This window comes from Chanodichthys erythropterus, chromosome 18 (genome assembly GCF_024489055.1).
Source record: "Chanodichthys erythropterus isolate Z2021 chromosome 18, ASM2448905v1, whole genome shotgun sequence".
In the NCBI taxonomy this organism is placed as follows: Eukaryota; Metazoa; Chordata; class Actinopteri; order Cypriniformes; family Xenocyprididae; genus Chanodichthys; species Chanodichthys erythropterus.
Genome location: NC_090238.1, coordinates 13,330,190 through 13,355,193, shown reverse-complemented (window position 1 = coordinate 13,355,193; position 25,004 = coordinate 13,330,190). Strand labels below are relative to the sequence as shown.

The 25,004-nt window shown below is 37.9% G+C and overlaps 1 protein-coding gene across 12 annotated transcripts in view; it reads left to right on the top strand.

Annotated features, from left to right (window-relative positions):
• The window catches only part of foxn3 (forkhead box N3), a 117,652-nt gene extending 110,179 nt beyond the window's left edge, over positions 1–7,473 (top strand). For all 12 annotated transcript variants that reach the window (XM_067367471.1, XM_067367468.1, XM_067367473.1 and 9 more), the window contains 2 exons: positions 1,562–1,670; positions 4,330–7,473. In XM_067367471.1, coding sequence (XP_067223572.1) covers positions 1,562–1,670; positions 4,330–4,798 — 578 coding nt within the window. In that variant the 3' untranslated portion in view covers positions 4,799–7,473. The remainder of the gene's footprint in view (positions 1–1,561; positions 1,671–4,329) is intronic.
• The last annotated feature ends 17,531 nt before the right edge of the window (positions 7,474–25,004 follow it).

Sequence of the window (25,004 nt, the reverse complement as noted above, 5' to 3'; positions counted from 1 at the left end):
TCATCTGTCTGGGCTACTTTCTCTTTCCCATTACAGAGGAAACTAGGAAAGCAATTTTCCATTGGGTTTGTGGTTGTTCCCTGGTTTAAAGGGTTAGTTCACCCACCCAAAAATGAAAATAATGTAATTTATTACTCACCCCCATGTCGTTCTACACCTGTTAAGACCTTCGTTCATCTTCGGAAACACAAATTAAGATATTGTTGATGAAATCTGATGGCTCAGTGAACCTCTCAAGATCCAGAAAGGTACTAAAGACATATTTACAACACTTCATGTGAGTTCAGTGGTTCAACCTTAATATTATAAAGCAACGAGAATTTTTTATTTTTTTTTTGCACAAAAAGTAAACAAGATAATGACTTTTCAACAATATCTAGTGATGGCCGATTTCAAAAAACACTGCTTTGAATCTTTTGTTTCGAATCAGTGGTTCGGATTGCGTGTCAAACTGCTGAAATCATGTGACTTTGGTACTCCGAATCACTGATTCAAAACAAAAGATTCAAAGCAGTGTTTTGAAATCGGCCATCAATAGATATGGTTGAAAAGTCGTTATCTTGTTTACTTTTTGTGCAAAAAAAAAAAAAAAAATTCTCGTCACTTTATAATATTAAAGTTGAACCACTGAACACACATGAACTGTTTTAAATATGTTTTGAGGACCTTTTACGGATCTTGAGAAGTTCGGTGGCATTGCTGGCAACAGGCGCCTCACTGAGCCATCGGATTTTATCAAAAAATATCTTAATTTGTGTTCAGATGATGAACAAAGGTCTTACGGGTGTAGAATGACATGAGGGTGAGTAATTAATAACATTATTTTCACTCACATTTGACTAACCGTATTTAGAGGATTCTGTTACCTCACAGGGTTACACTTTATTCCCATAGTCCACTTTAGACATTATACTAACCATAAATAACTTGGCAACTACATGTAAACTACCAGTCATTAGAGTATTAGTAGACTGTTGGTTAGGTTAGGGTTAGTAGAATTGACATGTATTGTACTTGTAAACTTACTTATAGTCAGTAGAATGTCTTTTGGGGGAGCATCAAAATAATGATAGATATTAATCAGTCTACTAATACTGTAATGACTGGTATTTGACATGTAGCTGCAAAGTTACCTATAGTTAGTAGAATATCTAAAATGGACCATCAAAATAAAGCATTCAGCCTAGTCCACTTTGCAGTTTATTCTGCCTGGAAACGGTCTATTTAGACAAGAGCCCCTATCTGACATGCTAATGAACCAACCACTGTTTCTTTGTTTTTGCATACCAATTAGTGGTCGAAGTTGCAAAAGCCAGCTGAACAGATTGAAACTGATGATTTGAGCCTATTTGAAACTACGGGGAAATTTCATCCTTGCAGCATCAACAGCTGGAATTGAAACCATTTTAAGCTGATTTCTAAATTTCATGGTGTGCTGCTTTTGAATTGAGTCTATATGTCTGCTATTATACATGGCAGAATTGTTTGCATTGTGTATTTGTGCTCCCATATGCTTGCAGGTACTGTGTGCATTAATGTACATTATCTGTTTTCTCCCCAGTCCCTCAGGGAGTGATCCAGAATGGAGCTCGAATGATGAGCCAGGGCCTCTTCCCAGGAATCCGACCCCTTCCCATCAACCCTATCATCAGCAGGACAGCCACTGTCAGGTGCGTCCCGTCTCTGCTGACTCATTACATGACTGACAGGTTTATCAACCAATCAGAATCATGCTTACCCTGCAGTACTTTGGCTCATGTCTGATCTTTCGCGTTGACTGAAGTTGGACTACTTTTTATTAGAGCAGATCAGCCAGGTCATTCACAGACATCAGAACACCATCTTATTCAGACTAAGGCCCCGCTCTTGCATGCATGATGTGACATGAATAATTGATCACATACACTAAGTTTTTTTTAATGGCATGACCGAACACACGGGCAGACAGTCTTGCTGTGAAACATTCATAAGCCTAGGGCTCAGAAACGGGCCGCCCCTCAGGTACTGCATGCTGGTGTCTGTGCACTGCAAACCCTACACATATGTTCCCTTAACTAAACGCAAATGGGCTTAGTCTGGTCCAGTCCAGTCACAAAGTCAAACATTACAAGCTCTGCTGCATCTCAATGCAAGATGTGTTGTGCACTAAAAGAACATAGTGCTTGGATATGTGAAAAAACAGAAGAAATCACCAGTTCAGAGAGGTTTGCTCTCTCTGTTTGTGTGAACTCATCTAAAGGTCCCTGAATAACAATCAAGGTCACATTTCACCACAGTAATGTCCAATGTTACTTTATTAAATGTCTAACAGAATAAAAAAAAACTACTTTAAAAGGATTTGTTCACCCAAACATTTTATTCACCTATTTATTCATTTTGAATTTGTTGTGATTCAAATTGAATCACATTCACATAAAACATAAGATTCATTCAGCAACAGCTCTCCTCCTGTGCGTGTCCACGCACACGGCCTCAGCCTCATTTGCTGTGTGATGCACATATTGTGCAGTGACAGGCTTCAGTACAGTCCAAAGAGTAAAACAGCCTCTTTAAAATGAGTGACACTGCATTTAGGCATTAATTATTGAAGCAGTTTCTTTAGCCTGCTGTGCTGAGGCTATAATTTATGAGTCATAAATGCACACATGAGGCAGGAAGTGGAAAAGCTCTTAGGATTATTTTTCGAACTACAGAGGGAGTTTCTCCAGAAAATCTGCAAAGCACGACAGGATGTTCTGTGTCACTCAGAGTTCTGCTATATAAACTGTGAACAGAAGCACAAAACAAATGTCATTGAAAAGACACTTCATTACTGTTTCTGAGGATAAGAGGCATAAATAGAGCTAAACTGAATTTATTCACTATTTTGCATATTTTACCAAAAAGTGGAGAGTTTTTGTAAACCGCCAATTAATTCACATTTTAATGATGTTGGTTGGCTGAAGAGGTGCTTCAAAGCTCAGGTGTATTTCAGAGACAAATACTTACAATAATTGTTTTTGAGGTTGCGGTGCTTCAAGGCTGCAGCGTTTACCAGCACACAATACAAGTTTAAAAAAGAAGAGCTGCAAGATGTGTTAACCACAGTTGTAGTTCTAGCATTTTACCTTGTAATCAAAGAAAAGAATTTTAAAACATGAATGGTAGTGTATGATATGTGATTAATTAATTTCTTTTTCTCTTGATTTTAGGGTTAAATATAACCCAGTGCCCGGTTGCATAAAGCACCTTAAGTGTAATTTTCCCTTAAGATCGCCCTTATGTTTCCCTTTAACTTAACGGTTATTTTCTGCAACACCCTTAAGTAATCCCTTAAAAATAACGTAAGTGTTGCTTAAAGCCCCTTAACCGTCATTTCCCGAAGTATAACATAAGGTGAAGTTTTCCTAACCTTAAGTGTTACACGGAGTAAGCAGGTTCAATCCCAGTCTTCTAACGAGACACGATCGACCGCTTTATATGATAAACAAATTGTACTTTAGCGGCTTATTCACATAAACATTGATGAAATCACATATGTAGCACATATCTTATATGGTCAATGGAAGCGCAAAAACAAACCTCATTGGTTCTTGCGCGCACGTTTTAGCTTCCAACACAGCCATAATCATAAGGATGTCTTTCAATAAATGGACCTAAATGATGAGAGAATATTAAAAATATTTTTATCTGTTATCCAAAGATGAATGAAAGTCTTATGGGTTTGGAGCGACATGAGGGTGAGTGAATGACGGCAGAAGTCTCAATTTTGAGTAAACTATCAATGAGTTTCTCGTCTGGTCGTTCTTTCATATTTTGTTTTCCTTATCCATCTTATGTTGTTTTCTGTGAAAACTTAAATTACGTGTCCATGGCAACAGAAGAAGTTTATAACGGCAAAACCTGGGATGCTGTCGTGAAACACTTAAACTGTTCTCTTAGGTAAGGGAAACCGTTAAGAGATTATATGAAACACCCTCAAGTCATTCCCTTAGTTAAGTGTCATACTTAAGCGAAAAACTTAAGGTGCTTTATGCAACCGGGCACAGGCATATTCTTGACAGGTTGTGATTTAGATTTACCCACTTTATACAATAACAAATGGAATTAATTTATTCATGTGTTCCAGAGGCTGTTACCATCTGTGCAAAAAACAGTAAAACATCAGTATAGTGTGTTCATGTTACACAAATTATAATTAATTACCATAGTAGCATAATTACAAGCAGGTCCACAAAATAATTACACAGTAAGCGCATGTAGTTCATTTGCTTTACGCAGCACTTACACAGTACAACAGGAGCAGCATGTGAGCGGTTGCACTAATGCATCTCTTGTCTGTGTTATTAGGTCAGTACTCGAATACAGAATTACCAGTGATGGCGAGCCCACCCGTAACTCTCCACTGGTCAGCATTGACCCCAAGGAGGACCACACCTACAGTTTTGCCAAATCTTCCAGCTCGGACGCGGGAGATGAGGCCCACTGCGATGGAAGCGAGGTGAACTTCCACGCCAATGAGATTGGCAGCGATGCAGAGGACGACGACAAGAGCAAAATCAAGAAGGAGCCCAAAGAGTGGTCCGTGGATGCCCTCGCTCTGGCCCAGCACAAGAAACGGCAACATTTGACAAAAGTCAAACAGAGAGTGGCCAGTGACACTCTTCCTCTAAAAAAGAGGCGCACAGAGAAGCCTCCGGAAAGCGACGACGAGGAAATGAAGGAGGCGGCAGGGTCTCTGCTTCATTTGGCAGGAGTCAGGGCCTGTTTGAACAATATCACCAACAGGACGGCAAAGGGGCAGAAAGAGCAAAAATAATGAACAGACTGTATTATAAAGAGGAAAAAAAAACATCACTTTGAATAGAATTTACTATTTTTTTTCCAGGACATCAGGTGAATTCTACTGATTTGTGGCAATATCAACAATCACTTTGTTTTCCTATCTTTATAGGTAACATTTTACTGAGGGTTCCTTGTTTTGGTTCACTAATTTTATTGTGTTTTCTTTTTTTTTTAATCTACGGAGATTGAAGCCATAGCCTTCCCTTTTTTAAGATATTCAGCCAATTATTTCATTCGACAGGAAAAAAAGTGATAGCAAAATTTGCCCTGCCCCGTTGTCATTGTGAAACATTGAACATTATGCAGCTCATCAGAGTAGTTCAAGTTACTGATAATTGTAGGTTCTAGTAATCTCTGCTGTAATATAAGATGTTTTAGAAGCACAGGGCAGTGCCAAAGACAATCCTTGAGCAGTTTCTGTGATGTCACTTCCCCTTGATGCTCTCGCTGAGTCCAGAGGCATTGTGTGGAGAACACTCATGTCTGTAGTTGTCGTTGGGCTCGTGTGAACCATAATTCACCAGGATGAGAGTAAAGCCATAAGCCTTTGTCAAAGTGCTTTTTGGAGGCAAAAGTGATACATTTATCAATAAGTCTTTTAAAACTGCCCATGTTTTTTCCTAAGCAATCAAAATGAGTGATATTTCCCGTCTAAAGCGATAGTGGATGCTGATATTTCTTCTTCGGCACAATGAAAATGAAAACTCTGAGCTAACGCTACAATACCTGCCAATTGTATTCTAAATTGGAAAATGACTGTGGAGTTGTTTTGTGTTTGTTCGTTTACGTTTTCTAATTTTTTTATTTGAAACCCTCGTGATGTAATAAGCAATTTCATCCAGTCAGGATAAACTGTATAAAAGTAACTCTAGACCATTTTCCTTTCTTAATTTAAGCAATGTAGCCAGCAGGATTTTCCAAATCGTGTTGCATGGGTTCTGTAAAGAAAAAGAAGACCGTTTTTTTTAAAAAAGTAAAAAAAAAAAAAAAAAAAATCAAAGTTCATGTAAGGTAAATAATGTATTTAGCATGGAGCATGAATTATTTTCATATAAATATAGATCATAGAGAACTAAGGCACCGCCTCTAATTTCTATGCCAATAGGCCTAGTCTCTTTGTTTTTGTCAGATTTGATTTTGATTTGTCGTCCTCATCGCCTTTGTGTTGAAGCAGGCATCTTAACAATTACCTTCTTCAGGGACAAACACTGACTGTTGGGAAACTCTCTCTGCAATACGAGGACTTGGGCTTGGGCCGTCTTGGTCCACGCTAACGGCCGCCCCTCTAACGAATACCCGCTACGTCAATGTCCGTGTCTTCAAGGAGAAGTTCGTAGTGAGTGTCGGTCCCCCTGCTCCTTCCGGCTTCGTGCCTGCTTTTCTTCCATGTGTAATCCGGATGTGTGTGTCTGTGATTTATTCAGGGTCTTCCATTTTGTTCCATGAGACTTTGGATCTGCAGTACAAGTAGTTTTTTGTTCCTGTATTTACATGTAGCACTGTTCAGGAGTCATCAGTATTGATTCAGTTCTCGGTACAGGCAGTCAGACGGATACTTACGCCTCCACACATATATATTTAAGCACTTATAAACAAAAACAAGTGATAGAGCTCAGTGCAAACGCTAGTGTATATATTTTCACGACCTCACCGAATTGCACTTTTATTGTTTTAATGTAAAGTAAAGAACTTAAGGATTCAGTGCCAAAGCCTGTAATGACTCTATACACATGCATACTTGATATGTCAGTCATAAACATGTCAATAAGTTGTAGCAATTCTCTCAAGTAACCATGTATAAGATCTTCTCAGTCATATTTGTTAATGTCACACTGCATTGCTGTTTCATGAAGTCACACTGTCTTCCCTGTTCATCTGATGATGATAATGGTTCGACCTAATGTTTTGTAGCTTGTTGAATGTTTTATCTGACCCATGAGTGTTAATGTGATGTCTCCAGTTGGCATGCCTTTCCCTAACCAAGCTAGACATTTCTTGACGTTTCCTCCCCACATCAACGCAAAATAACCCTGATTATAACCTTGTCTGATGGTCTTTAATAACATCTGCCATATCATGTTTCTGTTCAATGTGCTTCAAACTGGGAAACCAGTAGCAGAAGCAGAGAGAGAGCTACGAGTCACTGCCTTCCTTCTAAGACAACACTCACTACGTAACTTTTCCTTTCCAGTTCTTTCAAAGGAACCTGAAACATGTTAAAAAGAGCAGCCAAAAAAAAAAATAAAAAAAAATAATAGGAGGCGAAGTGTTTCTTTTTTTATCCATTGTGTGTTTTTTAAAAAAAATCATTTTGTTGAAAGGTTCCTGTTAACTGCCATTCTGTTAAGTGTTTTAAGATGAAAGTAATGGAGCCCATTTGGTTTGTATTGAATTATTCGGTCTGATGGCATGTGCACCCTTCTAATATGTCAATATAGAGGCGTAATTGCACTCTGTATTTCCTTTGACTTGTAATCATATTGCCAAAGACAACGATTTTATCGATTAATGTAAATACCACTTTGTTCATTGCTACGACAAATTCTATTTGTTTTTTTCCTTCCTCCAACCCTACCATCAAGTTTCTGTGATGTATTGTCTTCCAGTTGCAATAAAAAAAAAAGTTGCAAAGGTAATCCTGGACTAGCATGATGGTTTTGTGCAGCTCTAAAGGCATTGTTGATATTATTGCTTAAAATAGTCACATCTTAATACATATCACATGCCCATTTAAGCCAGACAAGTCCTATTTAACAGCTGATTTGGGCATTGTTTAATTGGAAGTGAAACTGAAAAACATGTGTGAGAAAAAAATATATGTGCCTTTGCTGGAAAGTAACTTCTAAATGTTGTTGCTTCACCATAATGCGTGTGCAAGGAGTAATAAGAATCAGCATCATTAATTTAATGCTATACAGTAGGAATAAACTACACTACAGATAAAAGTTTGAGGTCTGAAAGATTTTTTTTCCAAATATTTCTGAAAAAAAAGTCTCATGTTCACCAAAGCCTCTTGGGTCTGAAGGGGTATTTGGGCCCTGGAGAAGTTGACGCCCTAACATGTAGAGATGTTCCAATACCCCTTTTCCATTCCCGATACTGATTCCGATACCTGAGCTCAGGGTACCGGCCGTTACAGAGTACGGATCCGATACCTGGGTGCAGGGCTCTGAACCGGTTCAAGGAACGAAAACGAAAACCGGAAACAAATGAGATTTTGACCGGAACGTAACCAGAAATGGAAACTGAATCAGATTTAATCGTTTTGATCAGAAACGCTCATTTGAAATGGCCATTAACCGGTTAATAATGTTATTTTTTTGTTTATTTAATATTTTGATTTGGCAGTCAACCAATCACGAATTCAATTAGTACAGCCTATGCAAATGTGACACTGACGCGCTCAAGCTCAGCTGTCATGTCATCATAGGTTAGGTAAGTTACAACGGCAATGCCCTGACATTAGTTTTTTCCGATGATTAAGGCCTAAATTTAAGTGAAAATGAATGTCAAGTAGGCTAATATGCAGCTTGTTGTGCGTTTTGAAACCAGCGAAAATTACAGGATATGTAGAACATGAGTTCACACAGCCACATCACGCACATGCAGCGGTTCGGTGAATGGAGAAAACAATAAAACTATAGGCTTACATAATACATATACAATAAAAGGGAATATTTAGGCCTATTGGCTACGCAAAATATTTCACCATATAATTAGGTCTACATATTAACAAATCGAAAGTGGTTCCTTGTGGCACACTCCAACGATCTAGGAAAGGAAACAGACATTCTGCTTGTTTTCGTTATTTAAATGTCTTTTGTAAATGTATGAATTATGTCTGGCTTTTAAATTACGACCATAAACCATAAATTACGGAGTACAGTTTAGGAAAAAAAAAAAACGTTCAAGTGGTCGCGCCAGCGCCTCATGCGCGCACAAATTCTTGCATTGCTTACTTGATATCGCAGCTGTTAAATATTAAAATCAGATACACTTTAAATCAATTTGTTTAGCATCTTAAGTGTTATTTCTAATAAATAACCCTGTTTTTCACTTCTTCGCTGCTCTAAACAGTGGTTGCTTATGGCAACACAGCACAACTTCCTGTGTTTGCATTCTGAGCCGTGAAGAAGAAATGATTTCCGATTTGCTGCATTAAGCAAAGATAGCGGGCACAACTAGATATTGTTTAAGAAAATGGTATCGGATCAGTACATGAGTTTAATTACTCGCCGATACCGATGCTAGAATTTTTTCTGGTATCGGTGGCATTTCCGATACTAGTATCGGAATTGGAACAACCCTACTAACGTGTGTTATTTTTCTTTATAAACATATTGCACTGTACTCAGCACAAACTGGGCTACAATAATAGGTGAGCAACATGTATTTACATGTTTGTAATTTTGAGAAATAACGTTTATAAGTCTATAATGCTTGTCAAGGTTGAGTTTGATCAAAAATACAGTAAAAACTGTAATATTGTGAAATATTATTACAATTTAAAATAACTTTTCTAATTGAATATATTTAAAAATGTAATTGAGATGTGAAGCTGAATTTTCAGTGTCACATGATCCTACAGAAATCATTCTAAGATTTGCTGCTCAAGAAACATTTCTTATCAATGTTGAAACAAGTTCTGCTACTTAAAAAGTTCTGCTAATTAAAATATCCAAAAACTACTAGAACGATGTTATATATTTTTGTTGACATGTAGTTCCATTATCCCAAATGGACACGGCGGACATTAAACGTACCTTTAACCCTTTCAAGCGCGAGTTTAAAATATTCTATCTGACACCCCAGAGTGATTTTTTTTTCAGGCGACCGTTATTTTAGAACTTTTGCCCTTCCATGGCGATGCGTCATGCGTGTCACATACACTGAACGCAGCCACAATAACACTGTATGGACAGATGGAACACTATTATTTTGTTTATCCTTTTTTATTTAAAATATTCACAAACTTGCTTACCATGTCATCAACTATCTGATATTCCGATTCTCAAATATGTGTAAGTGAGCGTGTTTTGTCGTTTAAAAACCTTGATCTTTATCTTCATCTATAATGCGAGATGGGCGCCGCCATCTTAGTTTGCCCCGCAGTTCGCAGAGTCCTGTCAGTCGGATTAACTCATCAGTTTCTCCCGATATATATGCAAGTAAGTGGCTGGTGAACTGGAAGAATAATAGAGTAAACTTTATAGTTACTTAGGCCCATTATGTGTGTCTGATATGAATAAATGTATAAACTCTAAATGTATTTTACTGGTGCTTGTGCATTTAAATGTCTGAAACCTTAAAAAAAAACATTATGTGGCTGAAAAATATAAAAGCAATAGAGCAAAGCGCGGAACTGTAAGCAAGAGCGTCCGAACAGTAGCGAAGCAACAGTAGCAAAAGCACAGTTTGAATCTGGCAGTTATGTGACGTCACTGAACGTTCTAAATCACATATGTGGGAGTGTACCGCTCAAAAGATTAATCGTAAAAAAAAATCATCAAGCGACATCTTTGTTTTGAATACGCGAATTCTAGTGGTGAAAATTACATATTGTGCCTTTAATATCTTTGTGGAAATCACATTTTTTTCCAAAATTCTATAATGAGTATAAAGCAGCATCTTTTGTAATATTATAAAATGTCTTTACTAGGGCTGGGTATTGACACAAATTTCACGAGTCGATTTTGATTCACAAGCTTGTGATTCAATTCCGATTCAGTTAGATTTGATTTGACATCAATTATTTTGTGTATATATATAGTACAGACATGACAATTTTTTTTGACAATTTTTTTTTTTATCTCAATGCTGTAAATTATACATGGGAGTCAGTTGGTACATTACTATAATATTGAAGATTAAAATTAACTGATTTGTATACAAACACTTAAATTACACAATAATAATAAAAATAATAGTTATAATACTAACTTTACACCTACGAAATAATTTCTAATCCAATTTTTTTTTTTTTTTTTAATACAAACATTTAAATGGTGGCCGTCATAAAAACTTGGATTTATACAAACATGCTTTAAATATTTAATATGAACATTAAGCGTTATAATGAACATGTAATATGCTGCATATATTTAGCAAAATGCTCCTTTCTAGATGACTAATGAGTTTATGGTCACTGAATATGGTTTTTCTGAGGTAAATGTGACATTGTTTAAGAGCTGTTTTACTGACACCGATTGAGCAATTACATGAGACAGGATACAGATTTCAGTAAGCTGTCCTGTATCTTTTAACATACCTTCAGGTGTTCAATTGTGTTTATTTCGCGTTGTAACTGGTATTAAAGTGGAAAAGGTGATTGCTTTGTGCTGACGCTTTTCTTGAACTGAGGAGCTACACCGATCTGTCACACCACATTAAACGGCGCCAAAATGGTATTTATTTTTTTAATTTTGTAATAAAATGCACATAATTGATTTTGTCCACATTTTCATTTTTATTAATGAACTTACAGGATAAGTAAATAGGCCTAGGCTATGCATTTATTTATATTATGAAAAGTTGAATAAAGACTGCGTCACTTCTCAGTTTTCATCTTGAACAGTTGTCACGGGTCATGAGTGAACGCAATCATCCTTTCCTCTTTGCAGAACGAAATATATGAAAATATGTTGAAAGACACAGTAGCTTACCGAAATCATCAGTTCAGTCATTGTTGCAAAAATTTCATGTAACATTACGTTATACCTCAGAAGAGACATTCATTGACCATAAACTTGATAGTCAGCAAGAAAAACAACAAAACCATTTAAACAAAACGAACGGGATTAGAAACTTAATTATGAAAGTATAAGTATTATAACTTTATTATTATTAAATATACTTAAACTGAGTGCTTGCCTGTGCTGTGTGTAATCAAACGCATTTTATTCTGGAGACTGAACTCACGCTCTGCAGACACACTGGAGTGCACTCACCACCTATTGGACAGGGGTGGGAATTACATTTACAAGCTACATCAGCCTCAGTAATCTGAAATGACAAGTAATAAAAAATGACGGACGGCCTTCATATTTTTTCTGTCACTGCTAAAAAAAAATTTAAAAAATCAGTTAACGCGACCTCTGATATATGTCACACTACCGGCGCGGTTGTCATGCCGACCGTCACAGCCCTAACTGTATAAAAAGTAACCCAACTATGTCTTCAGATAGTTTACAAAATACAGCTGTGACGCAGCTCTCCGTGTGCGTGATTCGAGTGAGTACACACAAATCTCCTCACAGTGCGAGTTCTCTTTTGCGTCTTACTGTGTGTTCACACCACCGACGGCGAGAGCGTCAAAGTGACAGGAAGTCATTCATTTTCAATGAGAGCCGGCGGCGCGCTCCGGAGAGAGCGGCGCGTCTTGGACGGTGAGAGCGTCGAGGAGAAATCAGGTTAACGTTATGGTAATGAGCTATGACGCGGTTCGGCGGCAACCAATTGGAATGTAGAGGTCCTCACTTGAGAGGCTTCCGATTGGTTGACGCGACTTGTCATTTACCCTCCCGACGGCGGCGGTTTGAACGAACAGTACAGCGTTGTTGGAAGGGCGGCCAGGGCGACTGTTGACGCTCTCGCCGCCGGCGGTGTGAACGCACGGTTACGGTTGAATCTTTAAATGGGCAAGGTTTCAATTAGTTTAGTTTAGACACAGATAGCAACGTGACACTATCAGGTCGCAGCGCTACCCGCAACACCCAGCAACACCCGGGTGATGACGGTGTAAATGACTGCTCATAGAGCATACGGCTCTTGCATTGAACATTTGTTTATAGTGATCACGGTAGTTTGCTCAGCATCTGATTTTCTATAACCAAACCAGTTTCAAATTGTGGCGGTAGCTCCTCGCTTAACAACAAGCTGCTCCTCAGCCTCACGTGCTTGTTTTCACTCTGCACATGAACAGTGAATCGGTCGCACACGAACCTATGTCAGCAACTAGACTCATCGTTATTATCGTGAGGAGACAAATTTTTATTGTGAGGAGAATTTTCAACAGTATACCACAAACGATAAGATATTGCCCATCCTAATGGGAGGCATGCTATAGTTCCATTCATTCATTAACTGAAAACAGGATAGAATGGATATTGGTTTGTAAAAATGAGAGTAGGGATGGGCATTTTTCCAAAATATTGTATTCGAATATTTGGGCTCATAAAAAAAAATATTTGAATATTCGTTTATTTAAATGAGGTTAAACGTGAAGGACGTTATTGTTTTATATTCATCAAGATTTTGTAACCATTTCTGAACAAGTTTACGATTAGGCAATATAAACAAGCTTACATTATATCCTAAAGTTCTCTTTTAGTTCAAAGCATTAAAACTTTGAGAAAAACAAAATCCTATATTATTCCTATAATATAATTATATCATAAAAATGTTGGGTGAGAAAACGAGCTGCGCTGACAGACGTTGTAGAGACACAAAGATAATAATACATAACTGTGTGCTAAGCTAAGTTTCTAACAGTAGCACTTTGTTTTGTGTTCGTAAATATATCTCCCTCGATGAAACTTAAAGGAAGCATAGGCTATGTCTCAAAATCATTTTGCTATCAGATAAGTTATCATCTTCGCTCACTCGGGAATAACTTACAGTTGCACTTACCTGTCGTGAATGCAGTGATGGACAGCTGTCTTTCCTCACTCGATGGTATTTGGATTTCATGTGCTTTCTCATTATGGTGTTGATATTATGATAACTCGGTTTCTTTAATTTGATCAAAAGTAATTCCATTTTGTAAGATCATTTTCATTTAAGAAATTCCAAACTTTGCAAGGCAGACGACAACACTATGTGACGATCAAATAAAATAAACTTGTTAAACACGCTCCACAGCGCCACCTGGTGCATTTAGTTATAACTGCGAGTTTTAGTGCTCAGGATTTATCATAGATTCACTGCATTTACGGCCAGGAAAGCAACATGGTAAAATTCGAATAGTATTTTTATTTTTCGAATAATAATTACAGAACAAATATTCGAATATTCGACTATTTGGGGGTCATATATTTTTTTTTATTTTTGAGAATACAATACACAAAGCACAAACACACACCCATCTTCGTTAATCTAATTTTGACTGTTAAAGTTTTATAATTTGACACAATTAAAAATTTCACTACACCTGCTCAAAAGCATTTTTTTTATTCATGATTAATATTGCATTGCATAATGTGTGCTTATACAAACTGACAACCACAAGTGAATCACATTCACATATTTAATATGGACTAAAAATTTGTGTTTGCAATTTCAAGTAGGCTCTATTTACATACAACTAACCTGACAGTTGAGTCCTTTACACAGGTTTTGTAATGAAAACTAGTCTAAAATTAAGAAATCCTTAGAAAAGAGTAAACATTGAGTTAACGTGATTCATTTAAAATACTTAATTTATTATTCCAATATCCAAATATGCTAAAATATTTGGATATTGGAATAATATTGGATATAAATCCCACAGAAACATTCGCTGATTAAAGGTTAGCCAATACAAACATATAGAAAACAGTAAACAGTGAATAGACAGGACCCATACGAATCGAGTATTCAAGAATATAAAGAAGTTAGTTAACTAAAGAGTCCCCCATTTACCGAATCTTAAAAACACGGGTAGATAATTAAAAATGTTTTCTGACAAAAAAAATAACAAGAACAAATTTTAAACCACGGCAATTTTCATTTTACAATGATCTTCCCTCTCAGTGCTCGCGCGCGTTTGTGTGTATGAGAGAGAGCCCGCGCAGCACTGAGACAACGGTGCTTTTAAATGCATAAGTAACTAATGTGCTAGTTTTCATACAAAATAAGTAGGCTATGTAACATAATTAGGTACTTTAGTTAGTATTAACACAATAACGCAACACATGTAGGCTATACGTTTCTCAACACTGAGAATAAATAAATAAACGCCTGTTTCTCCAGACTCGCTCTTGTCAGTCAGTATACACATCACAGCACTTTCATAATCACTAAGCCATATAGCGATTTCAATTTTATTTAGATTTGTTGTTCAACATTACTTGAGCATTTTATACCCGTTTACCTCAAGGAGTCAGAAGTACCATGACTGCTGTACTGTCCTCGCCTGAGAATTCAGTCACTGAGACTGCAAGAGTGGAAGGAGGATCGCGCGGGATTTTGTGTTGCTGTCGATTTGCGGTCTTTTTTTATTGATAGGCCGTATGCATTTGTCAATCATCCCCGCTTGCTATTTGGGGAAATGAACCCAGCGATATGATTTGTCAAACTCTTTCTTTTGCTGGATTTGAGTACTACGCGCGCACAGAGGACTCACCGAGTTTTTGCGTAGTATAGAGTGACAAATCGTACCAGCGTACTTTGAGGTCAAAATGCGTACTTGGTACGCAAAATGCGTACATGTTGGCAGGTCTGATTGATCCCGTCACTTTCTTTTCAGCAATCTGCCGCCCAACCCCCAGAGTCACTTTCTTCTCAGCAATCCGCCACCCAACCCCCAGAAAACTTCACACACTGCAGATTAGCAGACGAAAGGCTTGAATGACCAGTAATATGAGTATAAATTATAAGATAGTAGTTTTGCTAACAGTTGCTTTCTTAAAGATTTCTTTGCTAAACTGACCACAACTTCCTGAACTTCATAAATGGAACAAACATGAAATCTGAGTGTTGAGAGTTTTTGATGTCTGATATTCGCATCAGAGTGAACTTTGTTTACACGCAGCCTATATTTTATAGATGCCATTTGGAGGCGCTGATAGAGTTCTGTGGCCTATTCTTAATCAAAGAGTGAGCGTTTGGAAACAACTGCCTCCCTGTACCCTGTCACCACACCCATGCTCGCCTGTGTTGCTATGCAACTGCAGGAAAAGAGAGACGGAAAATGTACAAGAAGCTTGTTGCCAGACACAGACATGCAAAGTTCATCTATTTTGCAAAGGTTACACACAGGTTACTAGAGCTGAGGTAACATGTGCTACACTTTACACCGACATATTCTGGGGTAAATTCAATTCAAAACAAAAATAAACACCAAACAAATGTCATTATTCAATTTTGGCTGCCTGTGCGTGTTATTGTGGAGTTTGGTAAGCTCGTGACCTCATCGTACAATCCCTGCAAACATCACACTGGCAGTCAAAAGGCTGTTTCATTTACTCAGTAAATCTATCTTAGCGTTCTTCTGAAATCTCCCACGAGAGACTGCGCGCAGCCCCAAAACACACTTCCAAAAGACATATTGCATGTGTTTGTTGCCAAGGAAACAAAGCGAGGTGGCTTTCATTCCAGCACATCCATTTTTTTTTTTTAGCGGCAGCACGTAACATGAAAAACTGCACTGGGGTTTATCTCACTGTTTTGTCTGGGGAGCGGCTGCCCCCTTCATCACCTAGAAAGTTGTCATCTCAGGAGGATTGTTTGGGTTTGGAGGACCCGACAACCAGAACTAACACTTTCCACCTGCAACTACTTCAATATTTATTCTCGTTTCCAAGGTAGCAGGAAATGGAGGTGCTCATTGGCAGCGCAAATCAATAAGTGCGCTCTCTTTGATGGAATGCGCCGCGAGATAATAACCATTCAAATCTGCCACACGGTGGCTTCAATTTGTCGGCCCCTGTAAGTCAGACACAAATATGGGAGTATTACAGCAAATCTGTGGCATTAAGGGAAGAATGTTTGAATACATTTGCAAGTCCATACATCTTGCCTTAATCTCCCTGATTTGCATGGGGGCACAGTCGAGGGATTTGAGGAGAAATTGGAATCTGTGGTGCGATGGCTGCTGAAACGTGCCAGGACTTCATCAGTGAGGGCATGTGTTTCAGGTCTACACAGTCCCTGAAATCGCCAGGGTGAGAGGTTAGACATGCTGCCATCTACCTCACTGATGTATAATGGGAGTAAAAACCCTGGTTATGTTACCTGAGGTAACACAACTGTCATCAGTATGTCATCAGTATTATATGTCCACTGAACTAGGTGCTAATACATGGAAATATCTAGTTTTAATAAAAATTGCACATTCAAGTTGGGTTCAGGTGCAGACAACGCTGAAAACTTCTGCATACCGATGTTAAATTGTTAATTCACCACAAAATGAAAAATCATTAATTAATTACTCACCCTCATGTCGTTCCACACCTGTAAGACCTTGGCTCAGTGAGGCCTCCATCATCAAGGTTCTAAAAACATTTAAAACAGTTCATGTGAGTACAGTGTTTCAACCTTATTATAAAGTGAAGAGAATACTTTTTGTGCGGCAAAAAAAAACAAAGTAACGATTTTAACAATATCTATTGATGGGAGATTTCAAAACACTTTTTTATTTGCTTAGTAAGGTCTGATCGCGCTCTGACAACGGAAGTAATGTCTCGCACATATACTTCAATGAGTGTCAGACATTACTGCTGTTGTCATAAGACCTTACCAAGCGAATGCTGAACAAAGTTTGACATAGTGGTGTTTTAGAGGTAAAAAAATTATTTAAATACTGTTCGGTTTCTCACACAAACCGATCGTTTCGTGTCTTAGGACATCACTGTGTCGTCACGAGCTGCAGGGTTTAATTTGGAAGTGTCTGTGCTGTATGTTTATTTGACTCTTATTGTTTGAGTTCCTATTCACTTGCATTATTTGACTAACAGACGGCAGCGGTTGGATTTAAAAATCATCATTTGTGTTCTACTGAAGAAACAAAGTCTCCAACATCTTGGATTCCCTGGGGGTAAGCAGATAAACATCAAATTTTCATTTTTGGGTGAACTATCCCTTTAAGACATGCACGATCTAGTACTGTTACACATGCGATGTCTTTCTCGACTATTATATGTTCACTTAAGACATAACAGATTATATTTGCTAGGATACTCGCCAACATGCTGACATTTTTTGTATGAATTTTTTTTGTATGAAGACTTGAAAGAGAACTCGGTACGTGCGCGCTGTGTGAAATAAACGTGAGCCTCTTATCCCTGCCCTCTCTCCACCCTGATCTAATTACTGTAAAGAAGCTTGAAAGTGAGTTGTTCTTGGCATGATCCGATTGACGATTGACTAGTCCTGTCCACCTTACGCTCAACAATTAAGGAGAATTAAGAAAAAGTATAGATACTATTATTTGTAAACAGCAGATGTTATGATTCTTCTTCATATCCATCTAAAGTTTACAAGGTCCTTGATAATTTCAGTCCATTTCAGGCATATTTCAGCATGGATCACTCAACATAATGCAGGCTTTGCAGTCCTGCAGCTCATGACAAATGATGTTTAAACAGATGTTTTGAATGCACAGTAGCAAAAACAGCCTTTTTATATTATCTAAGGGTCAAACAGAATCATAAAAAAGTCATGTTTACATAAATAAGTTGCCCCCAGAGGAAAAAAAATAGCAGTGTTGAGGAAAGTTACTTTTAAAAGTAATGTATTTCAATATTGAATTACTCCCTAAAAAAGTAACTACTTGCATTACTTATTTTTTTTATGGAAAGTAATGCGTTACATTACTTTTGTGTTACTTTTTCTTGGGCTGGGCTTGCTTGTTTGTTTTTTAACAACAACAAAAAGGTTATATTTTTTGTCAAATTTAAAGACCCTTTCACACCAAAATTGAAATGAATAAGCCTCGGGCTGATTACAAATGTGATATTTATCTAAAGTCATTTTTGCTTATTAGTATGGTTGAAATAGATCATGAAGGTCAGCAGCAAAGACATTGGTTAATAAAGTCAGATTAAATAACATAACATTTGTTCAATATATTTAATTATTGCAGGTTTATGCAATTTTCTGAGATTGCATTTCAGTTTTTATGGAATTTTATACATTTTCTGCTTTTGTGCAAGTGAGATGAGTAAATGCTCACATTTAGTCTAGCCCTTGTGCGGTCTTCGTTTGGGGGCTTCGCACTTGAGGTCTTCGGGGTCTCTGGAGAGCCCAGGCAACAAAATGTAATTTTTTAACAATATTATTTTATATATATATATATATATATATATATATATATATATATATATATATATATATATATATATATATATATATATATATATATATATATATATATATATATAATATATAAATAAAATATTTTTTAAAAACCAATGTAATTTTAATCTGTTTATTAATGTTTTTACTAAACATTTGTGCAGTTTGAGGATTTGTGATACCTTTAAATTTATATAAATAAATTAAAAAATATTTTTTAAATAGGTTATGATGCAAAAGCAGCTTTTTATGTAAAATTCACTTTATAAAAAGGCTCAGATTTCTAACTTTCATTCATGGGGATAACATGGATCATTTGACATGGTTTAGTTTAAGATTTTTGCCCATCTTTTGGAAAATGCAGTTATAAAAGTAAAAAAACTATAATTTTTATCAGTAGATGGCTGCAAAGCTCCACTATTTGCTATGTGCTATTTAACCCTTCCGAGTGCGAGTTTAAAATATTCTAACTGGCCCCCCAGAGTGAGTTTTTTTTAAGGCGACCGTTATTTTAGAACGTTTGCCTTTAATGTTTCCATAGCAACGCGTCTTGTGTGTCACGAGTGCTGAACGCAGCCACAATTCCATTTGTCACAGTGTTTCGCTATTATTTTGTTTTTCCATGTTTATTTAAAATATTCACAAACTTGCTTACCATGTCATCAACTATCTGATATTCCGATCCTCAAATATGTGTAAGTGAGTGTGTTTTGTCGTTTAAAAGCCTTTATAAATGATCTCTATCTTGATCTATTATGCGAGATGGGCCCGGCCATCTTAGTTTGCCCCGCAGATCACAGAGTCCTGTCAGTTGGATTTACAGCAGGTGAATTCATCCGTTTCTCCCGAAATATTTGCAAGTAAGTGGCTGGTGAACTATGATAGAGTAAACTTTATAGTTACTTAGGCCCATTATGTGTGTCTGACATGAATAAATTTCGGCAAATTGTATTTGAATGAATTGTTATTGATGTCTTCCACTGATGTCTGACATCAGTGTGTATTTTATAAACTCTAAATATATTGTTTTAATGGTGCTTATGCGTATTTAAATGTCTGAAACCTTAAAAAGAAACGTTATGTGGCTGAAAACACTGCATAGTTGTGATATATGACAAGAGCTGTGCGCGTCCGTCTCGCCAGGGCGCGAAAGCACAGTTTGAATCGGGCAGTTATGTGACGTCGCTGAACGTTTGAAATCCCATATGTGGGACCGTACGCCCAGGGGCACAGAAATAAAAATCCCATATGTGGGACCGTACCGCTCAAAGGGTTAACATTACAGTAATTTGGGTTATTTATTTGAAAAAGCAACTCTGATACGCTGTAAATTTAAAAGTAATGCGTTATTTTATTAGTTACTTGAAAAAAGTAATCTGATTCACTTCTTATGACATGTGTTAGTCAAACACAGGTTAAAGGTAAAGAGGATTTTATTTACACAGGATAAAGGCGAGGAGGGATGATCCACATTAGGAGAAGCAATAGTTGCGGTTGTGCTTGTTGATCCACAAGTGCTTCAGTTTCGGATCGTTCATGTAGCGTTCAAGCAACAACTCTTTTTCTCGTCTCTCCTTCTCCTTGATTATTTTCTTCTCCTCGTTCTTGGCCTTCTCCTCTGCCCAGGTGAACAGAAAAAGTGGCACTTTTCTTTTGCACTTCCTTGATGTTCACAATGTGCTGGGTCTCATTCTTGGGACAGTTAGGAGAGGTTACACAGAAGAGCTTCATCGAGAGCTCATCAAGCTCTGTTTTTGGAGAGCCATGGCCTTGTATGGCACTGGAGTCTCCCATTTTTTTGAGGTCCTCTTCTTCAAATCCCTGGACATCCACCACTTTGCACTCCCATACTTCCTCCTGCACCTCGCGGTCCTTCTCCAACCAAGCAACCATCTTTCTCGGTTTCATTTCAGCCTCCGGCGTTTGGGGGCATTCAGACTTGAGAAAGTCACTGGCCGGGAAGGTCACATACTCGTTCTCCTCATCCTCTATATCAATCAGCATAAGTTCTGTAAGCGGCTCAAACAGGGAAGTAGTAAACGGCTGAGGCTTCCGGCTGGGAGGACGTTGCAGAGCAACGACTTTATCAGGTGCAGAAGTCTGGCTCGGAGGAAGTCGTTTGGGATGACGCCCTTGAGATGAAGAAAACCGTTCATCAGGCGCTGGAGTGGGGCGCGGAGGAACCGGCAATGGAAGCATCGGTGGTTTTAAAGGACGCACTTGGGATGAAGAGTTCTGGATCAAAACAACATCAGGACATGGAGGAACCACCAACAGTTTGGGAGGATCCACTTGAGGTACTAAAGCCGGTTTCTGAGGACTCTCAGGTTGTTTTGTCACAGGCGGCAGGGGTTCAAAGCGAGCAGCTGGTAGAGCGAGGTGTTCGGAGACACTTGGAGACATTGGTAGTTCTCCCTCTATTGGCTTCAAGAAGGAAGATCTGACCGGAGCTTGCAGAGGTTTGACCTCCACAAGAAGAGGCGTTGGCTCTGTGGCCTTCCGTTGCTTCAGTTTTCTCTTCTTTTTCTTTTCTCCAGCTTCCCTAAGCTCACTTCCTCCCTCCATCAACTTTTCCAGACTGTGCATCTCTCTTTTTTTCTGATGCACACGTCCACTCTTCTTTATCTTTATATTTTCAAGTCTGAGTGGCTCTCTCTCCTCTTCAGCCTCATCTTTCCCTCGATCTTCACCTCTATTTCCTCCTCTCTCTCTCCAAGCTGGCACTTCTTAGGTATCTTGCGGCGTCTCTTCATGCACTTCCTGTAATTGGCAGTGAAGTTGAAGGCCTCATACTCCTCTGGAGGTTTCTCAACTGCCGCCAATTCTTGCGCTGCACATGGCTGTGTCTCCCTTCGCAAGAAATGAGCGAAACGCTCAAACAGTCTAATAAAAACACTGCTAAACAGCGCCATTAATGGACAATGAATGCTGCAATCGAATTCAATATTTGTCGATATATCTGCAGAAAGTCGTAAAAGTCTTTCGATCAGTTCACTCCTAACACACCAACAGCAGACCAGTCAGAGCTGCAGTTTAGTGCTCCAGAACGGAATCTCCACTATGATGTCACAATAGTCAGAACTCTGAACAATGTGAACTTTTAAAATAGCTTTTTTTCCTCCATTTTATTATATAAGATAATATGAAATATATTTTATTTAGGGCTGAAACGATTCATCGAGTTACTCGATTAACTCGATTACAAAAATTCCTCAAGGCAAAAACTCTGCCTCGAAGCCTCGTTAAATTCCTATGACGCGCACTATACGCGCAGGGATCTGATTCACACGGACCGTTGTTCAGTGTTCAGGAAGCACACCATAGCGCGTGACATTTTGAATTTAGTTGGCGCGATGGCGGAGAGTAAAGATAGATGTTTAAGATGTTTTTAAGTAGTAAACGTATTCACGTTCAATTGTAAGAGTATAGCCTAAAAAAAAGAACCCCTTCACACACACACACACGCATGCTCCCGTCTCTCTCACGCACCAGTCAGACCAATCGCGGCAATGCATCACATATGCTTAAACTTTTTATGTAGCCACGCAACAATAATTTCAGCATGCATTCACTGTATACACAGGGACGTGATGTTGTGACGCGATTTTTCGAACGGATGCTTCACCTAAAATGCACCGCAATGCAAGTGATGCAAGCCAAATGCAGCGTTCTATTGAAAATGATTGTATGTAGGCTATTTCTGCTGTACCAAACTGCAATGAAGCAACTGGTCTGACTGGGGCGTCACTCTTCCTCACATTTTTTCCTCACATCTTCCTTTTATTTTTTTAGAAATAAAAGCCAAATGCTTGATCATTTTACAGCCACATCATTTTCGCTATGCATTATTTGTTTTGGTTGTTTAAAAAAAAAAAAAAAAAACACGATTAATCGATCGATTAAGTGCTAGATTAATCAATTACAAAAAGAATCGATAGCTGCAGCCCTAATTTTAATGTTAATATATAAAAAAATATATTAAATACATTTTAATATTATATTAAATTTAAATTTATTGTAATAGCAAGCTGAATATTCAGCAGTAGTCATTCTGTGTCACCTGATTCTTCAGAAATCATTTGAATGTGTTGAAAAATATTTCATATTATTATCACTGTTGTTCTGGTTAATATTTTTGTAATTCTGTTTGTGAAATTATGCTGTCCCGGTGTCTGTTTCCTCTGTATGCCCCACAAAAACTACAACATTTCCCATCGAAGACGATTAGTTTAATTCTAAAGTTAAATTTACTTTGAACATTTGAAAAAAACGTATTGTAAATTCCACACTTCTAGGCCCGGTTTCAAGGGCAGGGCTTCGACTAAGCCAGGATTAGGCCTTAGTTCAGTTAAGACATTTAATTAGCCTAGCTTTTAAAAATGTACGCTAAAAAGAAACATTACTGTTGTGCATCATGAGACAAAACAATAGCACTGGCATATTTTATGATATGTCAGTGCAAGTTGCTTTCAGTTAAAATGGCTCAAACATGCAATTTAGTATGAGACTAGCTTAAGCCTTGTCTAATAAACCAGGGGCTAGAGTTTTAAAATCCTGATTGTTGAATCTGGTTGCAGCACACACACATAAGGAGAATCTTCACAATTTTTTTTTTCTCGCAAATCTCAAACATGCGCACACTACAAGATGTGAAAATTGTAGCACAGCACACACTAAAAGGATATTATCAGACTTAGAAGAGCACCTCACATGATCTCATGGGGAAGCGGATGTAAACATACATAGCAGATCGTCGCTGACATCTAAGCAGGTCACATTTACATTGTTAGCAGCTTCCTACACTCACCCAATATGTTAAAAACCATACCGATTGCTCCCCAGCTTTTCTCTTTGTCCGTATGGTTGCATCATGTTTTTCGAAGATGCGTTATTCAAGCAGTCGTGTTGTTGCAAACACTTCCACACACCGTTCCGCCATCTCCACTGTCTAACTATTCGGTGGCGATTTCAAAAGTTCTCTTTCACTTCTCTCAGTGGCTGTTGTTAAAAAACTGATGTAATCAAACATGTTTTAATTTCTATTTACATTTCATCTAGTGGAAACTTTTGGTATTGCGCCCAAACAAAATCTTACTAAAAGCTAATTTTTTGATAGGCTACATATTAGGGCTGCAACTAACGATTATTTCAATAATCGATTAATCTGTCGATTATTTTTACGATTAATCGATGAATCGGGGGGGTTGGGGGGCATTAATTTCCAACCTTTTATTCAAAAACAGAAATGATAGTGCAAATTCACAGTGCAAAAAATCCTCAGAACGTGCAAAAGCAGTAGGGATGTCCAGATCCGATAACGTGATCGGAAATCGGGCCCGATCATGTGGTTTCAGACTCGATCGGAATCGGACATTACCTCCCGATCAGGACTCGGATATGTATTAGGGGTGCAACGGTTCTCGGTAAAAAATCGAACCATACGGTTCTCCACTTACGGACCGCACTTGCACTGCGGTCCATCTCGAATGACGACGCATCTATTGGTTAATATGGTTTGTTTAAAATATCAACGTGGAAAACAGACAGAGTTCAGATAATGTATGTTTCAGTCGATGGATGCACAAAATGTTACAACAACGATAATCAGAAAGCGTGGACAAAACAGTCACTCTTTGTAAACTGTTAACTGCGAGTGCCGTCTGCTCTAATGTCCAGTCATTTACGCCGTCATCACCCGGGTGTTGATAGCGTGCGAGCGCAGGTGAGACCTGAACAGCACACTTTGCTGTCTGTTTTTAAACTAACTCATTCTCTTTCAAGTCTTGCGCTTCGGCGGCCACATTCATACAAAAATTATGTCAACATGCCCGTCCTAGCGAGTATCCTAGCAAACATAGTCGGTTATGTCTTAAGTGAACGTATATTAGTCGAGAAAGACAGCGCATGTGGAACAGTATATGTACTGGATCGTGCATGTCTTAAAGGGAAAACAACTATTCCTGTTGCCTGTATTTAATGTTAAATCAAACAACAAAAAACAAAGAAATCACTCACTGCTCTTAACTGAATAGTTTTTGTAACTTCAATAATGATGAATCTTTATTTATTTTATACAGTAAAGATAATATGCAGTGATATTTTATATTTGATTACTATTGGAAAACTGTTAGATACCTGAAAAACCTGAAAAGCACTGATCCTGGATCTGTTTTTCGCTCTTCTTTATT